Consider the following 24588-nt stretch of genomic DNA (forward strand, 5'->3'; position numbering starts at 1 on the left):
GCTGATGTAGAAAACAATCATCCAATAAATCCACAAAAGCCCTGCTAGTGTGTGAGTGACCAACCCACAAATTCCAGTCAATATCTGGGAAATTAAAATCCCCCATTATAAAACTTTCTGATTTACTGGTCCACTCTATTTCCCTGAACAGTTGTTTATTATACTCATCAGAGTCATTAGGCATATAACACAATCCCACTCTCAATTTTGATTTCGCAGTGCTTATATCACACCAAACTGAGTTGATGCTGTACTGTCCACCCATGTCAACTGGCTGTAATTCCTTGGAATTTGTGTTTCTTAACTAAGAGCATATCCCCTCTCCTTTCCTATCCTGTCTATCCTTCCTGTACACATTGTACTCTCCAAATTCTATTTCTGCATGCCTTATATCTGTGTGACACCACGTCTCTGATATCCCTACAATATCACCTTTGAATGTTTGACCAACACCTCAAATTCAACAAATTTATTTACCAAACTCCTAGCATTGTTTACATGCAAGTATACATGCACCTGTTCCTATTATTAGCTACCCTAACACAGCCCATGTGTTTACTTGTACTGCAATGACTCCCAGCAGTCTCTGAAATCCCCTGCATCTTGTTTTCCAGGCTGCTGCTCATTCCAATAAAAGCAGTGCAAGAATCACTTTCACCTCTGCCAGCAACTACTGTTAATCTATTAGTCCATGGATTCCCCCCCTCCAAGCTAGCAGGTTTCCAACCCGCCTAACACTGCCTCGATAGCAGCAGCAAATATTCTTGCACCCTTTCTATTTAAGTGTATCCCATCCCTGCAGAAGCAGTCTCTCCAGTCTAACAAGCACAGACCAGGCTGAGAAAAATTCTATCCCTTGAGCCTTACACAATCTCCCCAGGGCCAAATTGATTGATGAGACTCGTCGTGTACTCCCTCCTATCGTGTCTGGGCAGAATTGTAGAAACTTTCAAATTCAACCCTATTTCGTGGCTTTTTTTCAACAGTGACCTGTAGTTAAGTAATTCCAACGGTCTCCTACTCTTAATATCATTAGTGCCAACATGTACAACACTATCACTTTTTGTGCCCTTAAAAGATGATATCTGCTCTACGTCATTAACCTTTGCTCCTTGCAGACATACCCTGATCCTGCTCCACCTATCCTTTTTGCACAATGTATTCCCCATTTACATGACAATTTTCTATAAGTGGGTATATAAGCTACTTATAGAAAATAATTTAATATAGCAATTAAGTCAATAAAACGGCTACAAATATCTACGGACACTAAGTATTAAATTTCAAAATTGCTATCTAAAGTCAATTAAACCAAGGAGATTGACTAGAACTATAAATCTACTTATGAAAAATAATTTAGTATAACAATTAAATTAATAAAACGATTAAATATATATAAACATATAAAGTAAATATATATATTAGATTTGTATATTTGTCAATTAAAAAGCATTATTATTCCTCCCTTCTCGCATGTCTACTCCCTGCCCCCAGTGTATTTGCTATTCAAATTCTGCATTCACTCTATAGCATCATTCTATAGGCTGACCAGGCTAGCCAGGTAGGTAAAGTGCATGCCTGGCAACCCAAAGGTCGCGGGTTCGATTCTCACCTCGGGCTTGGATCACAGTAAAATGCAAAAACTTTGGGAGGTGCATTATGGCCATAGAAGCTGATGCGCCAACAACTAAAAAAAATCATTCTATAGCAGAATGATGCAATGTTTCTGTTACTAATGTGATGTCTGCATCTGTTGACTTAACTGGTACTCCAAATTCATCAGATTTATTAACTTCTCTCCTAGCATTAGTGTGCAAACAGGTGAGAGAGAGACTTGCCTTTTTATGCTTGCTCTGCCACTAACGTGTCCCATATAGTTGCTTATAGCAGCACTTTCTCCAGGAATTTGTCATCCCATTTTAACTTCCACACCATTTAAAATATCACTGGGATCAATACATCTTTTATCCATTAAAAGATGCTTTCTCTTTTGAGGCCTCATACAAGGACTCTTAACGTGTACGCATGCACATGCGTGTGTAATTTTGCGCTCTATCATAAATGTTTATATGTAAGACACAGCACCCCTAACTGGCAGTTCCTCTGGAAGCTTTTAAGGCTTTCCGAGTGATATTGCCAAAGACAATGCATCACTTCTGTCTAATTGCTTTCCACCTCTAGAAAATAGTTCCTTTTACCTATAAGTGCAGGCCATGCTTTTTAAAAAAAAAAACCTCCCAAAGGTCTTGCAGGTGTCCCTCAAAATCCACAAGGCTTTCGTCATATATCCCTCCTGTCATTCCTGGGCAGAATTACAGTAGGCTGTCAAAATAACGGCACATCCGATGAGTCTGCTGACGAAGGCTAGTGGGGGCCATACGTGTTCAAAGCCGCTAAGTGGATTTTCTTATTTATTGATTTGAAATTATTGTTTTTCTAATCAAATACATCAAATTATTTTCTAGAAGTACCTTATAGACCTAGTCAGGATCGTTAGTTTATTCTGAATTGAGACAGCGAGATTTGGAAGTTAATTAATACTTAAAGTGTCCGTAGATTTACCGTTTGTAATTTGCGCCATTGTTATACAATACAATGTGATATCCCGAACTAGATAGCGTTAGTATAGTATATAATATAATATTGTCAATTAATCAGCAAAATCTACTAATTTTGTTAAACTTCGTTGTCAATTAAATTGTACTTTTAAATAAATACATATAACGACTTAGATTACAAACGAAACATAGTTAATAAATACATAACTTGATGCGGAAGTTATATAAACAGAACTTGTAGATAATATTTGATACTAAAAAAATTATATAGCATTATAACTGTGTTGGGATACAAGATTAGGGTTATAATTTTTGTACTGAAATTGAAATTTTATTGAAATTAAATCGAAATCATGACTCAGACCAGAGCAGCAAAGCAAAAGGCTCAAGCTAATGGGAGTGCTGTGGCTCAGAGGAGAACTGAGGGGGGGGGGGATCAGTTGCCCTCTGAATCACAGCCTTTTAAAATGCACTGCTTGCATGATGTTTGTGGAGCAATCGGGTACGGGACATGATAATGCCATGGGGGATGTCTTTGTGTGTGCGCACGATGCAAGGAGTGTAACGAAATCAGGCAATAACTCAGGGGGGGCAGTTGCCCTCTGAATCACAGCCTTTTAAAATGCACTGCTTGCATGATGTTTGTGGAGCAATCGGGTACAGGACATGATAATGCCATGGGGGATGTCTTTGTGTGTGCGCGATGCAAGGAGTGTAAGGAAATCAGGCAATAACTCAGCGTTGTTATGGGCCTATATGAGAGCTTGAAGGACAGGATGGATGCCCTCGAAGGATTTAAAGTGAGGGGCCCATCAAGCTCTCAGCTGCCCACATCAATGCCAGAGCATGCACTTGATCATCACGCAACACAGCGGCAACCCCCAAGGCAGAATGTGCTGGTCCCACAGGAACTAGTAGTTGTTAGCATTAGCATTAGTAGAGGCATTTGATGCAAGAAAGCAAGCTTATGCAGCATCAGCCAAAAAAAAAAAAAAAAAAAAAAACCACTTCCACTTCACCCGTCTGTTCGTTCAAAATACCTGTCCAGCTGAGCCTTAAACTTATTTAGGCTATCAACCTCCACCACAAGGGATGGAAGTCTGTTCCACCAACCAACCACCCGATGGCTAAAGGCAAATTTCCGCACGTCTATCCTACATCTGTCTTTCCTCAATTTGAATTTATGCCCTCTCAGGTGATTTTTCTGAGCTAGAGGAAGAATCCCATCAGCATTGAGCATGCTTAAACCATTCAAGGCTTTATACACCTCTATCAGATCACCTCGCTGGTGCCTAGTCTCCAGACACTGTAATTTGCAAAACTTAAGCCTTTCTTCGTAAGAGCACCCCTTTGTTCCATTCACTAATCTTGTTGCCCTTCTCTGTACTCGTTCCAGCAGCTCTACATCCTTCTTGAAATGAGGCCTCCAGACCTGTATACAGTACTCTAGGTGTGGCCTGACCATCGCCTTATACAATGGAATAATCACCTCCTTATCCCTGCTGGAAAAATTCCTGTATATCATTGACAATACTCCATGAGCTACTCTTGCAGCCCGTCTGCACTACTCAGAGAACTTCATATCTGCCTGCACAACCACCCCCAAGTCCCTTTCATTCTCTACCACTGTCAGTGTTGTACCACAGAGTTGATACGTTGCTCTGGGGTTGCTGTTTCCCATGTGTAGTACTTTACATTTGTCAATGTTAAACTTCATTTGCCACCTCTCAGCCCATCTGCTCAACCTTTCCAGATCCTGTTGCAGCAGCATAGTGTCAGTAGTGTCCTTGACAACCTGCCAACCTTTGTATCGTCTGCAAACTTGGACATTAAGCCCGATATACCATCATCAATATCATTTATAAATACAGAAAACAATAATGGACCCAACACTGAGCCCTGAGGGACTCCACTAATAACATCAGTCCACGATGAGCAGTGTCCATTGATTACCACTCTCTGTCTTCTTCCCCTCAACCACCCCTTTATAAATAGCAGCAATTTGCCTCCAATGTCACACTGCTCCAATTTGTGTAGCAGTCTTCCATGTGCAACAGTATCAAAAGCCTTTCTAAGATCCAAGTATATAATATCAAAGTTATTCCCTGCATCCAGTTCTTTTGTGACTGCATCATAGTATCCAATCAAGTTGGTCAGGCAAGACTTCCCCTAAACAAAACCATGCTGTGTCTGAGCTATAACTGAAGTCTTGTCTAAATGATCCTGCAGTGCTTCTTTAACCAGTGCCTCCATTAATTTTCCTGGAACAGAAGTTAAGCTCACAGGTCTATAATTACTTGTGTCAGCCTTTGATCCTCCTTTGTGAATTGGGGTCACATTTGCACATTTCCAGTCTATGGGTACCTCCCCTGAGTCCAAGGAAGCTCTCATAATTATGGCTAAGGGTTTGCTTACTTCCTTTGCTGCCTCCTTTAATATAACTGGATAGATCCCATCCACCCCGGGTGCCTTTCTTGAGTTTATCTTCAACAGTTTCTCCTCCACTTTACTCCCAGTTATTTCAAGATTCTGTAGCTTACTGCTAGAGTTGAATACACCTCTGGCATTCCCCTCGCTGAATAACTCCTCATGTGTGAATGTCGATGCAAAATATTCATTTAGTTTGTTAGCTACCTGAGCAGGATCATCAACACTTGACCCATCAATATCAAGTGGACCAATCTGATTCAATCCCTTCCTTCTAGAGTTTACATAAGTAAAGAACTCTTTGCTGTTTTTCTTTGCATCCCTTGCCAAGGATTTCTCGTAATCTGCCTTCGCCTGCCTAACCTCCTTTGTAACTTGGTTGCATATCAACTTGTATCTATCATAGGCTTCTGTGTCATGTGTTAATTTGTATGTATCTCATGCATTTTTCTTCTCTGCCATATGCCTCATTAGTTCATCTGACATCCATTTTGGCCTAAACCTTGAACAATATTTCTTAGTTGGTATGTAAAGCCTAGTAGCTTCCAAGATAAGTTCTTTGAATGCTTCCCATTTTGAATTTGCTGTTGGTAACATCATTAGTTGGTCCCACTGTATAGAATTTAAATACTGTCTCAGTCCATCGTAGTCGCCTTTACGGAAGCAATAACCCTTCCCTTTACCCCTAATGGTAGTTACCTCTTTGAGTAAATCCCACTTCAGCACACTGTGATCACTGCCACCTAGCGGTTCATTTATCTGCAGATTCTTAATGCATGAAGAATCACTGCTGATAATCAAATCAAGAGTATTACTCCCTCTAGTTGCCTCCCGAACATGCTGATGTAGAAAACAATCATCCAATAAATCCACAAAAGCCCTGCTAGTGTGTGAGTAACCAGCCCCCAAAATCCAGTCAATATCTGGGAAATTAAAATCTCCCATTATAAGACACTCTGATTTACTGGCCCACTCTATTTCCCTGTACAGTTCCTTATTATACTCATCAGAGTCATTAGGCCTATAGCACACTCCTGCTCTCAATTTTGATCTCCCAATGTTTATGTCACACCAAACTGACTCCACACTGCACTGTCCAGCGATGTCGACTGGCTTCACTTCCTTGGTTTTTATGTGTTTCTCAACTAATAGCATAACACCTCCCCCCTTCCTATCCTGTCTATCCTTTCTGTAGACGTTGTACTCCCCAAATTGCAGTTCCGCATCCCTTATATCTGTGTGACACCACGTCTCTGATATCCCAACAATATCTGCCTTCGATGTTTTGAGCAATACCTCAAATTCATCAAATTTATTTACTAAACTCCTAGCATTGGTGTACACGCAAGTATACCTGCACCTGTTTCTATTCTTAGCTACCCTAACACAACCCATGTGTTTACTTGTACCGCAATGGCTCCCAGCAGTCTCTGAAATACCATGCATCTTGTTTTTCAGGCTTCTGCTCATTCTAATAGAAGCAGTGCAAGAATCTCTTTCACCTCTGCCAGTGGCTACTGTCAATCTACTGGTCTTTGTCTCCCCCCAAGCTAGTAGTTTTCCGACCCACCTAACACTGCCTCGATAGCATCAGCAAATATTCTTGCACCCTTTCTATTTAAGTGTATCCCATCCCTGTAGAAGCAATCTATCCTGTTAACAAGTACAGTCTAGGCTGAAAAAAATTCTACCCCTCGAGCCTTGCACAATCTTTCCAGGGCCGAATTGATCGACAAGGCTCTCATCATATACTCCCTCCTATCGTGTCTGGGCAGAATTGCAGACACTTTCAAATTCAACCCTAATTCTCGGCTTTTGTTCAACAGTGACCTGTACTTGTTAAGTAATTCTGCCGGTCTCCTACTCTTAATATTATTAGTGCCAACGTTGTGACTCTATTGTCAGGGAAATGGGGAACATGCTTTGTAAAAAGGATAGGTGGAACAGGACCACTGTATGTCTCCCAGGGGCAAAGGTTCATGACGTTGTAGAGCGGATATCATCTTTTAAGGGCACAAAAGGTGATATAGTTGTACACGTTTGCACTAATGATATTAAGAGTAGGATACCGGCAGAATTACTTAACAAGTACAGGTCACTGTTGAAAAAAAAGCCGTGAATTAGGGTTGAATTTGAAAGTGTCTGCAATTCTGCTCAGACACGATAGGAGGGAGTATATAATGAGAGCCTTGTCGATCAATTCGGTCCTGGAAGGATTGTGCACGGCTGAAGGGGTAGAATTTTTTTCAGCCTGGTCTGTACTTGTTAACAGAAGGGACTGCTTCTACAGGGATGGGATACACTTAAATAGAAAGGGTGCAAGAATATTTGCTGATGCTATCGAGGCAGTGTTAGGTGGGTCGGAAAACTGCTAGCTTGGGGGTATACGGGACTAATAGATTAACAGTAGCGATTCTTGCACTGCTTCTATTGGAACGAGCAGAATCCTGGAAAACAAGGTGCAGGATATTTCAAAGATTGCTGGGAGTCATTGTGGTACAAGTAAACACATGGGTTGTGTTAGGGTAGCTAAGAAAAAGAACAGGTGCATGTATACTTGTGTGTACACCAATGCTAGGAGTTTGGTAAATAAATTTGATGAATTTGAGCTATTACTCAAAGCATCAAAGGCAGATATTGTTGGGATATCAGAGATGTGGTGTCAAAGAGATATAAGGAATGCAGAACTGGAATTTGGGGAGTATGTTGTACTCCCCAAATTCCAGTTCTGCATTCCAGTTCTGTGGGGAGATAGGATAGGAAGGGAGGGGAGGGTTTATGCTATTAGTTAAGAAATACATAAAATCCAAGGAAGTGAAGCCAGTCGGCATCACTGAACAGTGCAGTGACGAGTCAGTTTGGTGTGACATAAGCACTGAGAGATCAAAATTGAGAGTAGGAGTGGGCTATAGGCCTAATGACTCTGATGAGTATAATAAGAAACTGTACTGGGAAATAGAGTGGGCCAGTAAATCAGAGGGTCTTATAATGGGGGATTTTAATTTCCCAGATATTGACTGGAATTTGAGGGTTGGTCACTCACACACTAGCAAGGCTTTTGTGGATTTATTAGATGATTGCTTTCTACATCAGCATGTTCAGGAGGCAACTATAAGGAGCAATACTCTTGATCTGATTCATCATGCATTAAGAATCAGCAGATAAACGAACCACTAGGTGGCAGTGAACACAGTGTGCTAAAGTGGGATTTACTCAAAGAGGTAACTACCATCAGGGGTAAAGGGAAGGGTTTTTCTTTGTGTAAAGGCGACTATGGAGGTCTGAGACAGTATTTAAATTTTATACGGTGGAACCAACTGATGATGTTACCAACAGCAAATTCAAAACGGGAAGTATCCAAAGAATTAATCTTGAAGCTACTCGGCTTTTCATACTAACTAAGAAATATTGTTCAAGGTTTAGGCCTAAATGGATGTCCGATGAACTAATGAGACAAATGGCAGAGAAGAAAAATGCTTGGGATACATATAAATTAATGGGTGACACAGAAGGCTATGATAGATATAATCTGGTCTGTAACCAAGTCACAAAGGAGGTTACGCAGGCAAAGGCAGATTCCGAGAAATCTTTGGCAAAGGATGCAAAGAAAAACAGCAAATAGTTCTTTACTTATGTAAACTCTAAAAGGAAGGGGGTGAATCAGATTGGTCCACTGGATATTGATGGTTCAAATGTTGATGATCCTGCTCAGGTAGCTAACAAACTAAATGAGTATTTTGTCTCTGCATTCACACATGAGGAGTTATTGAGCGAGGGGAATGCCAGAGGCATATTCAACTCTGGCAATAAGCTAGATAATATTGTAATAACTGAGAGTAAAGTGGAGGAGAAATTGTTGAAGATAAACACAAGAAAGGCACCTGGGGTGGATGGGATCTATCCAGTTATATTAAAGGAGGCAGGTCCATTATTGTTTTCTGTATTTATAAATAATATTGATGATGGTATATCAAGCTAAATGTCCAAGTAAACAAACCCTTAGCCATAATTATTGAGAGCTTCCTTGGACTCAGGGGAGGTACCCATTGACTGAAGATATGCAAATGTGACCCCAATTCACAAAGGAGTATCAAAGGCTGACACAAGTAATTATAGAAATGTGAGTTTAACTTCTGTTCCAAGAAAATTAATGGAGGCACTGCAGGATCATCGAGACAAGACTTCAGTTATAGCTCGGACACAGCATGGTTTTGTTAAGGGGAAGTCTTGCCTGACCAATTTGATTGGATACTATGATGCAGTCACAAAAGAACTGGATGCAGGGAATAACTTTTATATTATCTATTTGGATCTTAGAAAGGCTTTTGATACTGTTGCACATGGAAGACTGCTGCACAAATTGGAGCAGTGTGGCATTGGAGGCAAATTGCTGCTATGGATAAAGGGGTGGTTGAGGGGGGAGAAGACAGAAAGTGGTAATCAATGGACACTTCTCATCTTGGACTAATGTTATTAGTCGGGTCCCTCAGGGTTCAGTGTTAGGTCCATTATTGTTTTCTGTATTTATAAATAATATTGATGATGGTATATCAAGCTAAATGTCCAAGTTTGCAGACGATACAAAGGTAGGCAGGGTTGTTAAGGACACTACTAACGCTATGCTGCTGCTGCAACAGGATCTGGAAAGGTTGACCAGATGGGCTGAGTTTAATATTGACAAATGTAAATTACTACATATGGGAAACAGCAACCCCAGAGCAATGTATCAACTCTGTGGTACTACACTGAAAGTGGTAGAGAATGAAAAGGACCTGGGGGTAATTGTGCAGGCAGATATGAAGTTCTGTGATCAGTGCAGATGGGCTGCAAGAGTAGCTCATGGTGTCTTGTCAATGATATACAGGAATTTTTCCAGCAGGGATAAGGAGGTGATTATTCCCTTGTATAAGGCAATGGTCAGGCCACACCTTGATTACTGTGTGCAGGTCTGGAGGCCTCATTTCAAGAAGTATGTAGAGCTGCTGTAACGAGTACAGAGAAGGGCAACAACGTTAGTGAATGGAACAAAGGGTTGCTGTTACGAAGAAAGGTTTAAGTTTTCCAAATTACAGTGTCTGGAGACTAGGCACCTGCGAGGTGATCTGATAACGGTGTATAAAGTCTTGAATGGTTTGAGCATGCTCAATGCTGATGGGATTCTGCCTCTTGCTCAGAATAATCACCTGAGAGGGCATAAATTCAAATTGAGGAAAGACAGATGTAGGATGGATGTCCGGAAATTTGCCTTTTGCCAGTGGGTAGTTGGTTGGTGGAACAGACTTCCATCCCTTGTTGTGGAAGTTGATAGTCTAAATAAATTTAAGGCTCAGCTGGACAGGTATTTCGAACGAACAGAGGGGTGAAGTGGAAGTGTGTTTTTTTTTTTTTTTTTTCCCTGGCTGATGCTGTACAAGCTTGCTTTCTTGCATCAAATGCCTCTACTAATGCTAATAACTGCGCATTGAGATCAGATGTTCACGTACAACGCAGATGTCTTGCAGTGCCAAAAAAAAAGAAAACTGCAAGTCACACAGATTACTTTATTTGTTAAATTCGCCATTGCGAATGTGAATTCTGTATTAATATCACGGATTATGCCACTGCTTTACATTTATTTTAAATTAAAAACCCCCCACTATGGTTCCTAAAGTTAATAAACCTTGTACAGTCAGTCCTCGTATAACACGTGTTTACACTACACGAATTCGATCATACACGATTTATAAATAGGGGAATGATATCTTATATAACACGAACCAAGTTCGCTTATGCACGATTCGCCTTTGTGTTTGCAAGAAATGGCAATCGAACGCAGAATCACCCCAACTGAACGCAACACGGTAGGAAAGAAGAGAAGATTCTGAAAATGTATTTATGTTTTTTATATCAGTGAAGGGGAAACACATTTCACCATAATAACGTAAAAACCAACACAATTCCAGCTATCGGTATAATCGCAAATGCAATTAGATCGAGTTTACTACCAGTTTATAACAGATTCCATTAGTAGAAACGCAACTGGAAATTGTTTTTATTGTTTTATGGTAGTAACCCCTAGAAATGTGCTTTAGTAAAATGTGAGGTGTTAATAGTGTATCTCAGCCTTTACGGTGTTGTTTATTCAGTTGCTACACTCACTCAGATTTGTTTATGTGTATCAAGCGTGCCTCCTCATTTTGTAATTGTGCTTTATTCCCTAAAAATGAGTAAAATACTTAAAAGCAATATAACAGGTGTGTTAAAAGGTGTGAAAAGGAAGCGTCCTGGTGAAGACACTGCAGATTCAGAGAGAAAAAGAAAAGCAATATCGATAAACAGAGGCGGACTGGGTCAAAAATTCTTACCCGGGAAAATTTGTAGTGACCTCATACTAGCGTTTATGGCCAAAATCACACCGGCCTTCGGTCCACTGGGGTTTCCCCGGTAAGGCTTATGGCCAGTCCGCCTCTGTCGATAGAGAAAAAATATGAAATTGTGAAACGCTTTGAGCGAAATGAGAGACCGTGTGATATTGCACGTGCTACAGGCCTAAATGAGGCAACGCCGAGAATTAGAAAGATTCATAAAAACAACTTTCGTAGCAGGAACAACTCAAAGTGTAATTAAAATCCATTAGATTAATACACAAAGAATTGGAAGAGATGGAACGACTGTCATCTGTTTCGATAGAAAATCAAACAAAAACAAGTTTGCTTACGATAGAAGCAAAAGCATCAGCAATATTTTATTACAAGAAATGGCAGTCGAACGCAGAATCACCCCAACTGAACGCAACACGGTAGGAAAGAAGAGAAGATTCTGAAAATGTATTTGTTTTTTATATCAGTGAAGGGGAAACACATTTCACCATAATAACGTAAAAACCAACACAATTCCAGCTAAATAAAATATGCAAGTATTTTATTACCATTATTTATTGTGTTTGGTAATGATTTGGTTACAAATGTGTGTTCAATCTTGGGTGGTCGGCACCTAACCCTATTTTTCCCATAGGGCCTGTTGTTTATATTGCATGATTTTGCATTGCACGAGGGTTTCTAGGAACACAACTATCGTGCTATATGAGGACTGACTGTACAGAGAAGAAAAGAAGAATAATTAAGAACATTAAAGCTTAGTGACAAACTTGATGTAATAACGGAAAATAGAACAGGCGTAATATGCAAGGATTACTTATGCCTTTGGAACCAATTTTTGATAACAGATAGGCAATGTTTTGGTCTCTTTCTCCTTCAGATCAATATAGCTACTTATTGCGGATGTGCTGACCTCACTCGAAATCAAAGTTCCAGTTCATACTACGTGTTCTGGGGGATAAAGGTTGGAACTCATGACAATTTTTATTTTTATAAGGGTTTCTGTTGCAAGAATGTTACTTATGCCATTAGATTGTCAACATGTTTTTTATGTGCAATTAATAAAATTGTATTCTTAATCTCTCTATTTCTTATTTAGCCTCCTTATTTCTGCATTAAAAAAATTTAAAATAAAAATTTATGGATAATGGAAAAATTGAAATAATGCCATCGTGAATCCCTGAAGGTGCAGTTATTCTGAAAATCTATTGTACCTATACATTTCAACCTAACACAGTATTTTTTAGCATGTTCATAATTTAATTAAAGTTATTAGGTTTTCACATGAAAAATGCTGTCTATCTATATATACACTCCTTCCTCCCTCAAACTGACATGTTGTTAATGTCTTGTTATTAGTTATATTGCACTCATTGATTTTAACTCCTGGGGACATACCCCATTTCTAGTCCATTTAAATATTTCCAGTTTCTGTGACAATTGAATCGCCAATTAAAACTGTGTCCTTTTGGACCAAAGTAGTGTGCACTTGATCATTCTTCCCTGAAGCCTGAATATAGATGCCAATGTGCCATCCAACAATACAGAATCCAACAACATCCTGAATATAGAATACCTAACCTGCCAGGTCACTAGATACTTGAATACTTGACTGGTCACTGTTTTATTTGTCTTTAGGTATCCATGTGCTTCTTCAGTAATTCAATTTCATCTAGCAATGAACCAAGTTTGCTTTAGATCAGTACCATCCTTAAAATCTGGCACATGTTAAAATTTGCACACTCTATAGTCATCTGCTGAACTAGATTGGTTGGAGTACATTCCACACAGTCTGTACAAACAGTGAACTTTTGAAGTGCAGGATTTTTCCCACTTCTGTTCCCATCTGAGTCATATCTTTGGTTAGAGTATTCAAAGTCAATCTTGTAGCCACCATTATTAAGGTAAGAATTTAAACTTACAAAAAAGACAATATCTTGTAAGGAGTTGACTTTAATAAGAAAATAAATTTACTAAATATTACAGAAAATAAATTTACAGAATTTCAGAAATTACTTTGGATCATTCCAAAGAGGATGTTGCAACACATTAGGGTATTGCCAAATTTTGGCACTATATCAGCACTGTCTTCACTCTGATTTCCTTTCAGTTTAAAAGTGATGTAATTGATTGATTAAAATATAATTGTTGATTAATCAGGTGTAATTCAAAAAGCTTGCTATAATAAATGAAAAAATTTTTTTGTTTTTTGAGTTTATTGTAACTTGGAGTAACAGACTAACAGTGGTTGTTATCACTGTCTTGCACACAGTATAAAAAGGCTTAGGTTTTGAGTCTCATCTGCAGAAAGGAACTTTTTTTTTTTTTTTTTAGAAATGGTTTTTAATTACAATGCAAACAAACTGGCATTAAAATTATGGAATAGACACAAAATGCAGTAACCTCATGGCCGTAGTTGCCGTGGTACAAAAAAAAGAAGACAAAAGTAAAATAATTTATGAAATAAATAGGCAAGTTATTTATAAAATATAATCTTCTGTAGTTTATAGATTGTAATAACAAATTTGAATCTGTATTTTGGGGAGGGGTTATTTTGGTTTAATTTGTAATTTTAAAAAAAAATAGTATCTTAGAAAATGAGTGATATGAAAAAGAATTATTGAAATGTTTCCTTTATCTCTAGATGCAAGTGTTGATATTGACGTAACGTCTCCCTCTGCCTCATTTGCTCAGGTAAGCAGATTTAGCAAAAAATTTTTTTATATTATAGAATAAATTATAATAGGTACGCCATACAAAAATAAGGAAGTAAAATGAAATCAGGAACCTAGCTGTAAGCAATTGCAGTAAACAGTTTATGCAGAATGCTTAAGTGTTGAGTATTTTTTACTTCCTGCTTAGACCAATGTTGTTCCATGGAAAGACTATGATTAAGGTTCCTGCTACCACAATGAAGTTATTTATTCCTATTAATGATACCACTACTTCTAAAGGGTTTCAAGCTGTGGCTGAATTATGAGTTTCAGGTAGAGATATAATTTTTCTCCCTTCCAGATGAGCACACCAGCCATATTGATATGCTTTTATACTTAGCTTGAAACATATTTCACAAATTCTCGTAAATGGTCTGGGGAATATAAGTCGGTGGATCCTGGGAAATGGGTAAGCCAAAAGCATAGAAATTCTGTTCTGTGAATAGCTTTCTACTTATTAAATTTCCTTTTAAATTAAAATTCTTATTAAAGTACATGTGCACTCATTTACTGGACTCTCATGTTTCTGCTACACAGTTTCAACTTCCATTTTAGTTTGAGTTGAATTAATACTTCCTTCTCATTAGAAAAGGATTTATTCTGGACACTTGTTCAAATTACTATATAAATGGCAACATTTTGGGAAGATTATCACTTCCTTCTTACGTACACATTATATATCAAAGAAGGAAGTAGCAATGATCCGAAGTATTAAGCTTTACCAGTAAATGACAAATGCAAATGATGTGAGTGGGGAAGAGCAGGAGCTTATTCAATAGAAGGGGAGAATATTTGAGATATGCGATGAATGGAATTCCTGAACATTGCATACTAATATGGGTCTTATTTTTGGCCATATCTTTTTGGTGCTCAAGTAAATTAGATGTAGCTAAATTATACTGTAAATTAAATTCATGAGATTATCCATTTAGTTAATCATCTGTCTATACGGCTGACTATGTATTAATTGAAAGGGTCTTCTACAGTGGTTTCCACTAATTTATCCCAGATTTCTACTTGGATTTTAGGATGAGAAGTGCAGAATGCTCAGTGCCCTTGTCATTGACATGACTTGATGGCTGCTAGTTGAGTTGGTGAATTATCCTTAGTAACTGATATCATTACTAGCCTCCTAATTGTATTGCAAAACATTTAGTCATAATGGCTTCATTTGAGTACAGCCAGGCCTCGCATAACGAGAGTTTAATTAATGCATTTTTCAGTTACCGCTATTTGAAAAAATTATACCACTTTACACGATGCAAATTTCCAGTTAATGCCATCTTTTTTTATGTGATATTTGAAAAAGATTTGAATTGTGCACTAAGCCTGGGTGCCTCCGTGGCCAGGTGGGAAGGAGCAGCAGTGTGTAGCACACGCTCCTTGATTAGACCGAGGTTCGAGCCCGTGACCACCAAATACGGAGGATGCGGAAAGGTCAGGGAATGACCACTGCATATCCCGGAGCAATATGGCCTTAGTTGCTAATGCTCCTAAAAACCAAATAACAAACAAACAAACAAGCACTAAGCTTACCGCGCATCAGATGGAGAATAAACAAGCGTTTGCCCACTGCCCTCCTCAGTGTATTCCATCAACTATCAGAAGCAGACATATTACTTGTTTGTCTCCTGCTAATAAAGTCATGTGCAGACTTGCATTTAAAAGTACTAATTTTAAATGAGCCAGATGAAAATGTTACCGCTAAGGAGATAACGGTAAAAGAACTAGATGAAATCTTTTGTATCGCAGAGAACATCAAACGAAAGGTTTGAGGTTCTCTGTGATATTTATTTTGCCAGGGCCTAGAGAAGATTGTTGTCGGCTATCAGAAATTGATTGATGAAAAAAAGAAAGCCGACACTGTTCAAATATTTCTGTAGTAAATAGTTTCTTCATTGTGTATTTTATGCAATAAACATTTAATTCTATAATTACAGTAAATCACAGAGTTACATAACTTCGGGCTTATAAATTTTTTTCACCCAATTTTTTTTTTTCTTTTTTAGGATTGTAAAATTTAAAACAGTAAAAAGGGGAAAAAAATTAGGAATCAGTAATGACAAACACAGCATACACAATTGAGATACAGAGTAACAAGTTTGCGAATTTAAAAAATAGGAATGAAGAGAGGATTCTGAAAATTATGTTTTTTATATGACTGAAGATTTCTGTGAAGGGGACATACATTTCACCATAATAATGTAAAAACCCACAGAATTCCAGCTATCGGTATTATTGCAAATGCAATAAGATCGAGGTTTATTACCCATTTACCTCGAGCCACAACACTATGCATGAATTGCCACTAATTCACCAATTACATAACTTGTTTTTGGGCTTCAAATGACACAAGTTGAAGTTATATTGCTTTTGACATATCAGTCTCAAATTTTACATTGCATCTCACAAACCAGTTTTTAATTTCAGCCGTGCTGCAATTTCAGATTTTTCAGAGCACTGAATGATATGTAACCTTATTCATTACTATTATTAAATTATGTGTCACATTAGGTGATTTCAGATTGTCAAACTATATTTGAAAATTTTCAGCAATGTTCTCATTCAAACTGAAAATAAGGAAAGCTCCAAATATAAATCTGTCATTTGTGCCTGAGGCAAATAAAAATCCATTTCATATTAATATATGACTGTCTTGTGACTGGAAGCATCTCATTCCATGTCTTCCGTTGATTCCATTGATATCTAAGATTAATATATTATTCAGTGTACTCATTAAAATTTTTCCATCTTTGAAGTTTCTTAAGCAGGGAAGAAAGTGTTGATACAGTCGAATCTCGTTAATACAAAGTTCAAGGGACCTAAATTTTCATGTTTTGTAATAACAAGATCCCCCAAAAGTGTCAAAATTTGATTTTTTTTTTTTTTTTTTTGTTATATACTGTATATCTAATAATAATATCAAAAATAAATTAATTTAAATTAATAAAATAAATAATAAAAACAAAAGCCTTGTCTAACAATACAGTAATAGGAATAACATATTTTTTAAAGGTTTTATTTTATTTGTAAGATAAACTAAGAAAAAAGCAATTAACGGAAATGAAAATATCGTACAGTATATATTTTGATAGATACAATATTTTAGTATCACAGTAAAAAGAATTACAATCTTAATACAAAAGGAGATATACAAACCATTAACTTTACAATAAATTAATCTAATTCAAAGAAAGAATCCAATGTCCAATGTTTGCACAATTTTTGTCCTATGTGCATTCTTAATTATAGCACAGACGTTATCAAATGCAATAGTTGTTTCTTTATCAATTTATCAATATTCTCTATTATGTTCAGTGCATTTTGGGCATCTGTTTTAGATGGCAGTGTGTGCACGCTTCTTCACTTTTGCTGGTAACAAAAAACACCATCGTTTTGTTTGGTGCTCAGCAGCTTTTCTAGTGCTGGCATTGCAGTGGTAGCAACATCATCATCATCCACCTTCACAAACTCTTCAAATTCGCCAACAAAATCCATATGCTCCTTCAGATTTATCCATTCCTCAATGTTGCTATCACATTCATTTGCTGGACCATGTTTTTCGATGATATTCTTTCCAAAGCCACTCTTTCTGAAGCAGTTGATTATTACACTCTATGCAATACTGTACCAAGCAATAACAAGATTACGGATAGCATCCAAGACATTCCAGTTTGGCTGAAAATTGTTCCTTCCTCTATGTTGCGGATCAAGTACCTTATTAGGTGGGCTCTGTATGCTCTCTTGAGGTTATAAATAATGCCTTGATCAAGTGGTTGCATTAAACAGGTAGTATTGGGAAGTAAAAACAACAGCCATATATTTGTCAACCTGTGTCTCGGCAGAATGTGCTATACAACAATATAGAATCATCAAAATGTTCCTTTTTCCTGAAGACATTCTTCTGTCCACTTTTGATAACCAAGACTGAAAAATTTTGACCATAAGCCAAGCACTTCTATTGGCGTCATAATCACAGGGAAGTTGGTTAACTGCTTTAAAACAGATTGGCTTGGAAAACGTACCAATCACAAATGGGAGTAGTTTTGTACTGCCATGCGAGTCTTTGTTTACTAAATTTTCCAACATGACAAGGCTCTCCTCAAACAGCAAATATTTTGTTTGGCAGCAAATTATAAAATAAACTTGTCTTGTCAAGATTAAAAATAACCTTTTTGCCTCATATTTTTCAAGAATGGACTGTTCTGTACTGTAATTACAGTACAGTACAGTACAGAACAGAACAGAACACAACCAGTCTGTAGCCTTTTCTTTGTCGACTAATCCAGACTCACCGCAAACATTTCGCAAAACCAAGTTATTCCTGTCTTTAAATCTTTGGAGCCAGCCACTGCTGCATTTGAAGTCACTAAACTTGACTGCATTTGAAGTCACAGAGACGTGGTGTCACACAGATATTAGGAATGCAGAATTGGAATTTGGGGAGTACAACGTGTACAGAAAGGATAGGAAGGGAGGAGAGGTAGTAGTAGTGGCATGTGATGCAAGAAAGCAAGTGTATGAGCTTATGCATCATCAGCCAAAAAAAAAAAAAATCACACAATTTCCTCCAAATGCCTGTCCAGTTCCTCCTTAAATTTATTCAACCTATCAACTTCCACAACGACAGATGGAAGTTTGTTCCAGCAATTAACCACCCGCTGGCTAAAGGCAAATTTCCGCACATCTATTCTACATCTGTCTTTTCTTAATTTGAATTTATGCCCCCTTAGTTCGTAATCTGAACAAGTGGAAGGATCCCATCAGAATTCAGCGAGCTCAACCCATTCAAGGCCTTATATACCTCAATCAGATCACCATGCAGGTGCCTAGTCTCCAGCCACTGCAATTTGCAGAACTTAAGCCTCTCTTGGTAAGAGGATCCCTTCATTCCCCTCACCAATCTTGTTGCCCTTCTCTGTACACGCTCAAGTAAATCTACATCCTTCCTAAAATGAGGCCTCCAGACCTGTATGCAGTACTCAAGGTGTGGCCTGACCATTGCCTTATACAGAGGGATAATCACCTCCTTTTCCCTGCTAGCAAAATTCCTATATATCATTGACAAAACCCCATGACCTGCCCTGGCAGCCTGTCTGCATTGCTCAGAAAACTTCATATCTGACTGCACAATTACTCCCAGGTCTTTTTCATTTTCTACCACCTTAAGTGTAGTACCACACAGCTGGTACGTTTCTCTGGGGTTACTTCTACCAATATGCAGTACTTTGCATTTGTCAAAGTTAAACTTCAGTTGCCACTTCCTAGCCCATATGCCCAAATTATCTAGATCCTGTTGCAGTAGCACACTGCCATTACTGTCATTGACAACCCTGCCAACCTTTGTATCATCTGCAAACTTCGACATTAAGCCTGATATACCTTCATCAATATCATTGATAAATATACAAAACAACAGTGGACCTAACACCGAACCCTGTGGGATTCCACTAATAACATTAGTCCAAGAAGAGCAGCACCCATTGATTACCACCCTCTGTCTTCTCCCACTTAACCAACCTTTTATCCATTGTAGCAACTTACCCTTAATACCATTCTGCTCCAATTTGTACAATAGTCTTCCATGCACAACAGTGTCAAAAGCTTTCCTGAAATCCAAATATATGATATCAAAATTATTTTTTGCATCCAGTTCCTTTGTAACCACATCATAATATCCTATCAAATTTGTCAGACAAGACTTTCCCTTAACAAACCCATGCTGTGTCTGAATTATTTCTGCAGTCTTGTCTAGATGATCCTGCAATGTATCTTTAACCAGTGACTCCATTATTTTACCCGGAACAGAAGTTAAACTAATTGGTCTGTAATTACTCGTGTCACTCTTCGATCCCCCTTTGTGAATTGGGGATACATTTGCACATCTCCAGTCCATGGGAATCTCCCCTGAGTCCAAGGATGCTCTCATAATTATGGCTAAGGGTTTGCTTAGTTGCTTTGCCGCCTCCTTTAATATAACTGGATAGATCCCATCCACCCCAGGTGCTTTTCTTATGTTTAACTTCAACAATTTCTCCTCCACTTTGCTTTCAGTTATTCCAAAATCATTAAATATCCTGCTACAATTTGATAACCTTCTGCCATTTTCAAACCTTAATAATTCCTCATGTGTGAATGTAGATGCAAAATACTCATTCAGTTTGTTTCCTATCTGAGCAGGATCATCAACAGTCGAACCATCGATGTCAAGTGGACCAATCAGATTCAGCCCCTTCCTGTTAGAGTTTATATAAGTAAAGAAATCCTTGCTGTTTTTCTTAGCATCTTTTGCCAAGGATTTCTTGTAATCTGCCTTCGCCTGCCTAACCTCCTTTGTCACCTGATTACAGACTAGCTTATATCTGCCATAGGCGTCTGAGTCGCTTGATAATTTATATGCATCCTATGCATTTTGCTTCTCTATTACGAGTCTCATTAGTTCATTAGATAACCATTTAGGCCTAAACCGTCAACAATATTTCTTAATAGGTATGAAACTTTTAGTAGCTTCCACGATTAATTCCTTGAATGCTTCCCGCTTAGAATTTACTGTTGGTAACATCGTCAGTTTATCCCACTGTACAGAATTTAAAAACTGTCGGAGACCACTGTTAATTAAGGAAAAAAAAAAAAAAAAAATCAAAAGAAGTGCATCCAGTTGATATTGATGAACAGTGCATTGTTGAGTCAGTTTGGTGTGACATAAGCACTGCAAAAGCAAATATAAGAGTAGGAGTGTGTTATAGGCCTAATGAGTACAATGAACAAATTGTACAGAGAAATAGGGTGGGCTAGTAAATCAGAATGTCTTATAATGGATGATTTTAACTTCCCAGATATTGACTGGAACTTGTGGATTGGTCACTCACACACTACTAAGACGTTTGTGGATTTATTGGATGATTGTTTTCTGCAGCAGCATGTTCGAGAGGCAACCAGAGAGGGTAATACTCTTGATCTAGTTATCAGCAGTGCTCATTCGTGTATTAAGAATTTGCCGATAAAGGAACCACTAGGTGGCAGTGATCACAGTGTACTGATGTGGGATTTACTTAAAGATATAATTACCATCAGGGGTAAAGGAAAGTGTTTTTGCTTCCATAAAAGTGACTATAGTGGTCTCAGACAGTATTTAAATTCTGTAAACTAGTCAACTAATGAAGTTACCAACAGCAAATTCTAAGTGGGAAGCATTCAAGGAATTAAATGTGGAAGCTACTAGGCTTTTCATACCGATTAAGAAATATTATTCAAGGTTTAGGCCTAAATGGTTGTCCAATGAACTAATGAGACTTGCGGCAGAGAAGAAAAAGGCATGAGATGCATATAAATTATCAGGCAACACATAAGCCTATGGCAGATATAAGCTAGTCTGTAATCAAGTCACAAAGGAGGTTTGGCAGGCGAAGGCAGATTACGAGAAATCTTTGGCAAAGGATGTTAAGAAAAACAGCAAGGATTTCTTTACTTATATAAACTCTAAAAGGAAGGGGATGAATCTGATTGGTCCACTTGATATTGATGGTTTGACGGTTGATTATCCTTCTCAGATAGCAAACAAACTGAATGAGTATTTTGCATCTAAATTCACACATTCACAATCCTTTATTAAGGATTGAAAATGCCAGAAGGTTATCAAATTGTAGCAGGTTGCTTAATGATTTTGTAATAACTGAGAGCAAAGTGGAGGAGAAATTGTTGAAGTTAAACATAAGAAAGGCACCTGGGGTGGATGGGATCTATCCAGTTATATTAAAGGAGGCGGTAAGGGAAGTAAGCAAACCCTTAGCCATAATTATGAGAGCATCCTTGAGAGCATCAGGGGAGGTCCCCACAGACTGGAGATGTGCAAATGCATCCCTAATTCTCAAAGGGTGACACGAGTAATTACAGACCAGTTAGTTTAACTTCTGTTCCGGGTAAAATAATGGAATCACTGGTTAAAGATGCACTGCAGGATCATCTAGAGAAGACTGCAGCAATAATTCAGACACAACATGGGTTTTTTTAAGGGAAAGTCTTGTCTGACAAATTTGATTGGATATTATGATGTGGTTACAAAGGAACTGGATGTAAAAAATAATTTTGATATCATATACTTGGATTTCAGGAAAGCTTTTGACACTGTTACGCATGGTTGATAGGTTAAAATTTATTTAACCTATCAACTTCCACGACAGATGGAAGTTTGTTCCAGCAATTAACCACCCGCAATTAACCTGAAGGAAAATTTCTGCACAACTATTCTACATCTGTCTTTCCTCAATTTGAATTTATGCCCCCTTCGGTTTGTAATCTGAACAAGTGGAAGAATTCCATCAGAATTCAGCATGCTCAACCCATTCGAGGCCTTATACACCTCAATCAGATCACATCGCAGGTGTCTAGTCTCCAGCCGCTGCAATTTACAGAACTTAGGCCTCTCTTGGTAAGAAGATCCCTTCATTCCCCTCACCAATCTTGTTGCCCTTCTCTGTACATGCTCAAGCAAATCTACATCCTTCCTAAAATGAGGCCTGCAGACCTGTATGCAGTACTCAAATGGAAATGGACATCGTTGAGATTAGAACTGAGACCACGTATATTTGTGAAATGAACTAGGAAGAACTAGGATGTGCTTCATATAAATGAATACTTTGTATAAAACAAGATTTTACTGTATTTCCATTTCTGAATAAGTTTTGTGACTCATTCAGCTATCTACATATTTATCAAAATCATCTAAAAAGATCAAGGAAAGTATTTTATGCTTTCCTTGATCTTATGCTAATTGCATTGGGAATATTTAAGTTTTAATCCTATCTGTAATTCATGCACTGCTCCAAGAAGCCTTTTGACTTTAGATGCCAGTATTAAATTAAGAATTGTAATTTGCACAAAATCCAAATGTAATCTACCTTTAAATTTTGAAGGAGTAGAAGAAGCAAATGGAATCTGTTGCTGCATTAACTGGCATGCTTATTCCTTCTGACTATGGCTATTGTGTTTTATCAAGGGGTTATATGTGGGGTTTTTTGGATCAATTCAGTAAAGCAAATTTGTTCCACAAACTTTCCACCCCTTTAAACACTTGACCATTGTAGCCCAACAGACATTTATTGAGGTATGTAACATTATGCATTAGAAAGCACATACCTTGCACTACTTTTCCACGTAGTCACCGAGTTGGTGTAATCACTTTTCAGAATGTGTGACTAAACGTTCGATTCCCTGGTGATAGAAATCCACTCCTTGGTTCAGCCACTGTCGAACTGCTGTTTGCACCTGCTCATCTTTTGCAAATCATTGATCCCTAGATGTTCTTTCAGCTTGTCAAAGATGTGATAGTCACAAGGCGAAAGATCAGGACTGTGCGGCGGATGTTGCCATACCTTCCATCCAAAACCGTGGAGCAAGTGTTGTGATGTGCATGCATTGTGTGGCATGGCATTGTCCTGAATGAGAAGAACACCTTTGCTTAACTTTCCAGGCCTCTTGTTTTTCATGACTGTTCGCAAAGACTGTAATATTTGGCAGTACGAGGCAGCATTAATTGTTGTGCCTTTTGCCATAAATTCCGTGTAAACAACTCCTTCATAGTCGAAAAACACAGTGGCCATGACCTTTCCTGCTGATGGTGCAACTTTGAATTTCTTCCACACAGGTGATGTTGTCTCCATTCCATAGACACTCTTTGTTTCTGGAGTGAAATGGTGTATTGCCAATGATGATGTGACGTAAGAAGTCATGGCCTTCCACAGATTAGTGTTGAAGGAAGGCTAGAGAAGACAAAAACCATTGACCTTTGTGTTCGTCTGTCAGTGAACAAGGAACCCATCGTGCACACAATTTGCGATAGTCAAGATGTTTACTGACAATGGAATGAACACTGCCTATCGAAATATCCAATTCATTTGCCATTTCTGCGACTGCCAGTTTTCAATTATTGTGAATCATTTATCAACCTGCATCACATTGTCTGCAGTGGTCAACGTTGATGGCCTTCCTTTTCGATCAGCATCTGTCAGTTCTGTGCGACCACTTTCAAACTGCTGGCACCACGTAGCATTGCATTTTCCCCATACACTGCCGTTATTTCATGATGAATCTGAGAACAATTCAGTCATTTTGCCCACAAAAATCGTACTGTTTGGCGTACCTCCATGTTTTGCGTACCTCCAAGTTGGAGGTACGCAAAACATGATGATTTGGAGTAACATTCTAGCTGACGTGCCATTATGAATGTTTGCTCCTACACAACTGTTACTGCTACGTCAACGAAACTCACATACCAGGGGGTGCACGATATGAACTCTGTTCCGTGCAATTATACCAAGAGATGGTGGCAGGTCTAAATTATTTTTTGAATGCCCCTCGTATATTATGCATTTTTTTTTTTTTTTTAACGTAAACACCAAACAAGAGGTATTAGAACCTATAGTACTTAGTACCATGCTTGGGCTGGAGGTTGAGAAGACGAAAGAAGATATTTTTTGACATTGGACTTGAACTTCTGTAGACTGTAATTTTCAGGAAATATGTATGAAGGAAGGT

At 38.2% G+C, this 24588-nt stretch overlaps 1 protein-coding gene across 1 annotated transcript in view; it reads left to right on the forward strand.

Annotated features, from left to right (window-relative positions):
• Positions 1 to 24588, forward strand: part of LOC150085173 (E3 ubiquitin-protein ligase RNF10) — a 197799-nt gene that overhangs the window by 168247 nt on the left and 4964 nt on the right. Inside the window, exon 15 of the mRNA XM_090373063.1 lies at positions 13986 to 14035. Within this exon, the coding sequence (XP_090229189.1) occupies positions 13986 to 14035 (50 nt within the window). The remainder of the gene's footprint in view (positions 1 to 13985; positions 14036 to 24588) is intronic.

The sequence above is a fragment of the Mastigoproctus giganteus genome, chromosome 5 (genome assembly GCF_048544385.1).
Source record: "Mastigoproctus giganteus isolate SK-2022 chromosome 5, ASM4854438v1, whole genome shotgun sequence".
NCBI lineage: Eukaryota > Metazoa > Arthropoda > Arachnida > Uropygi > Thelyphonidae > Mastigoproctus > Mastigoproctus giganteus.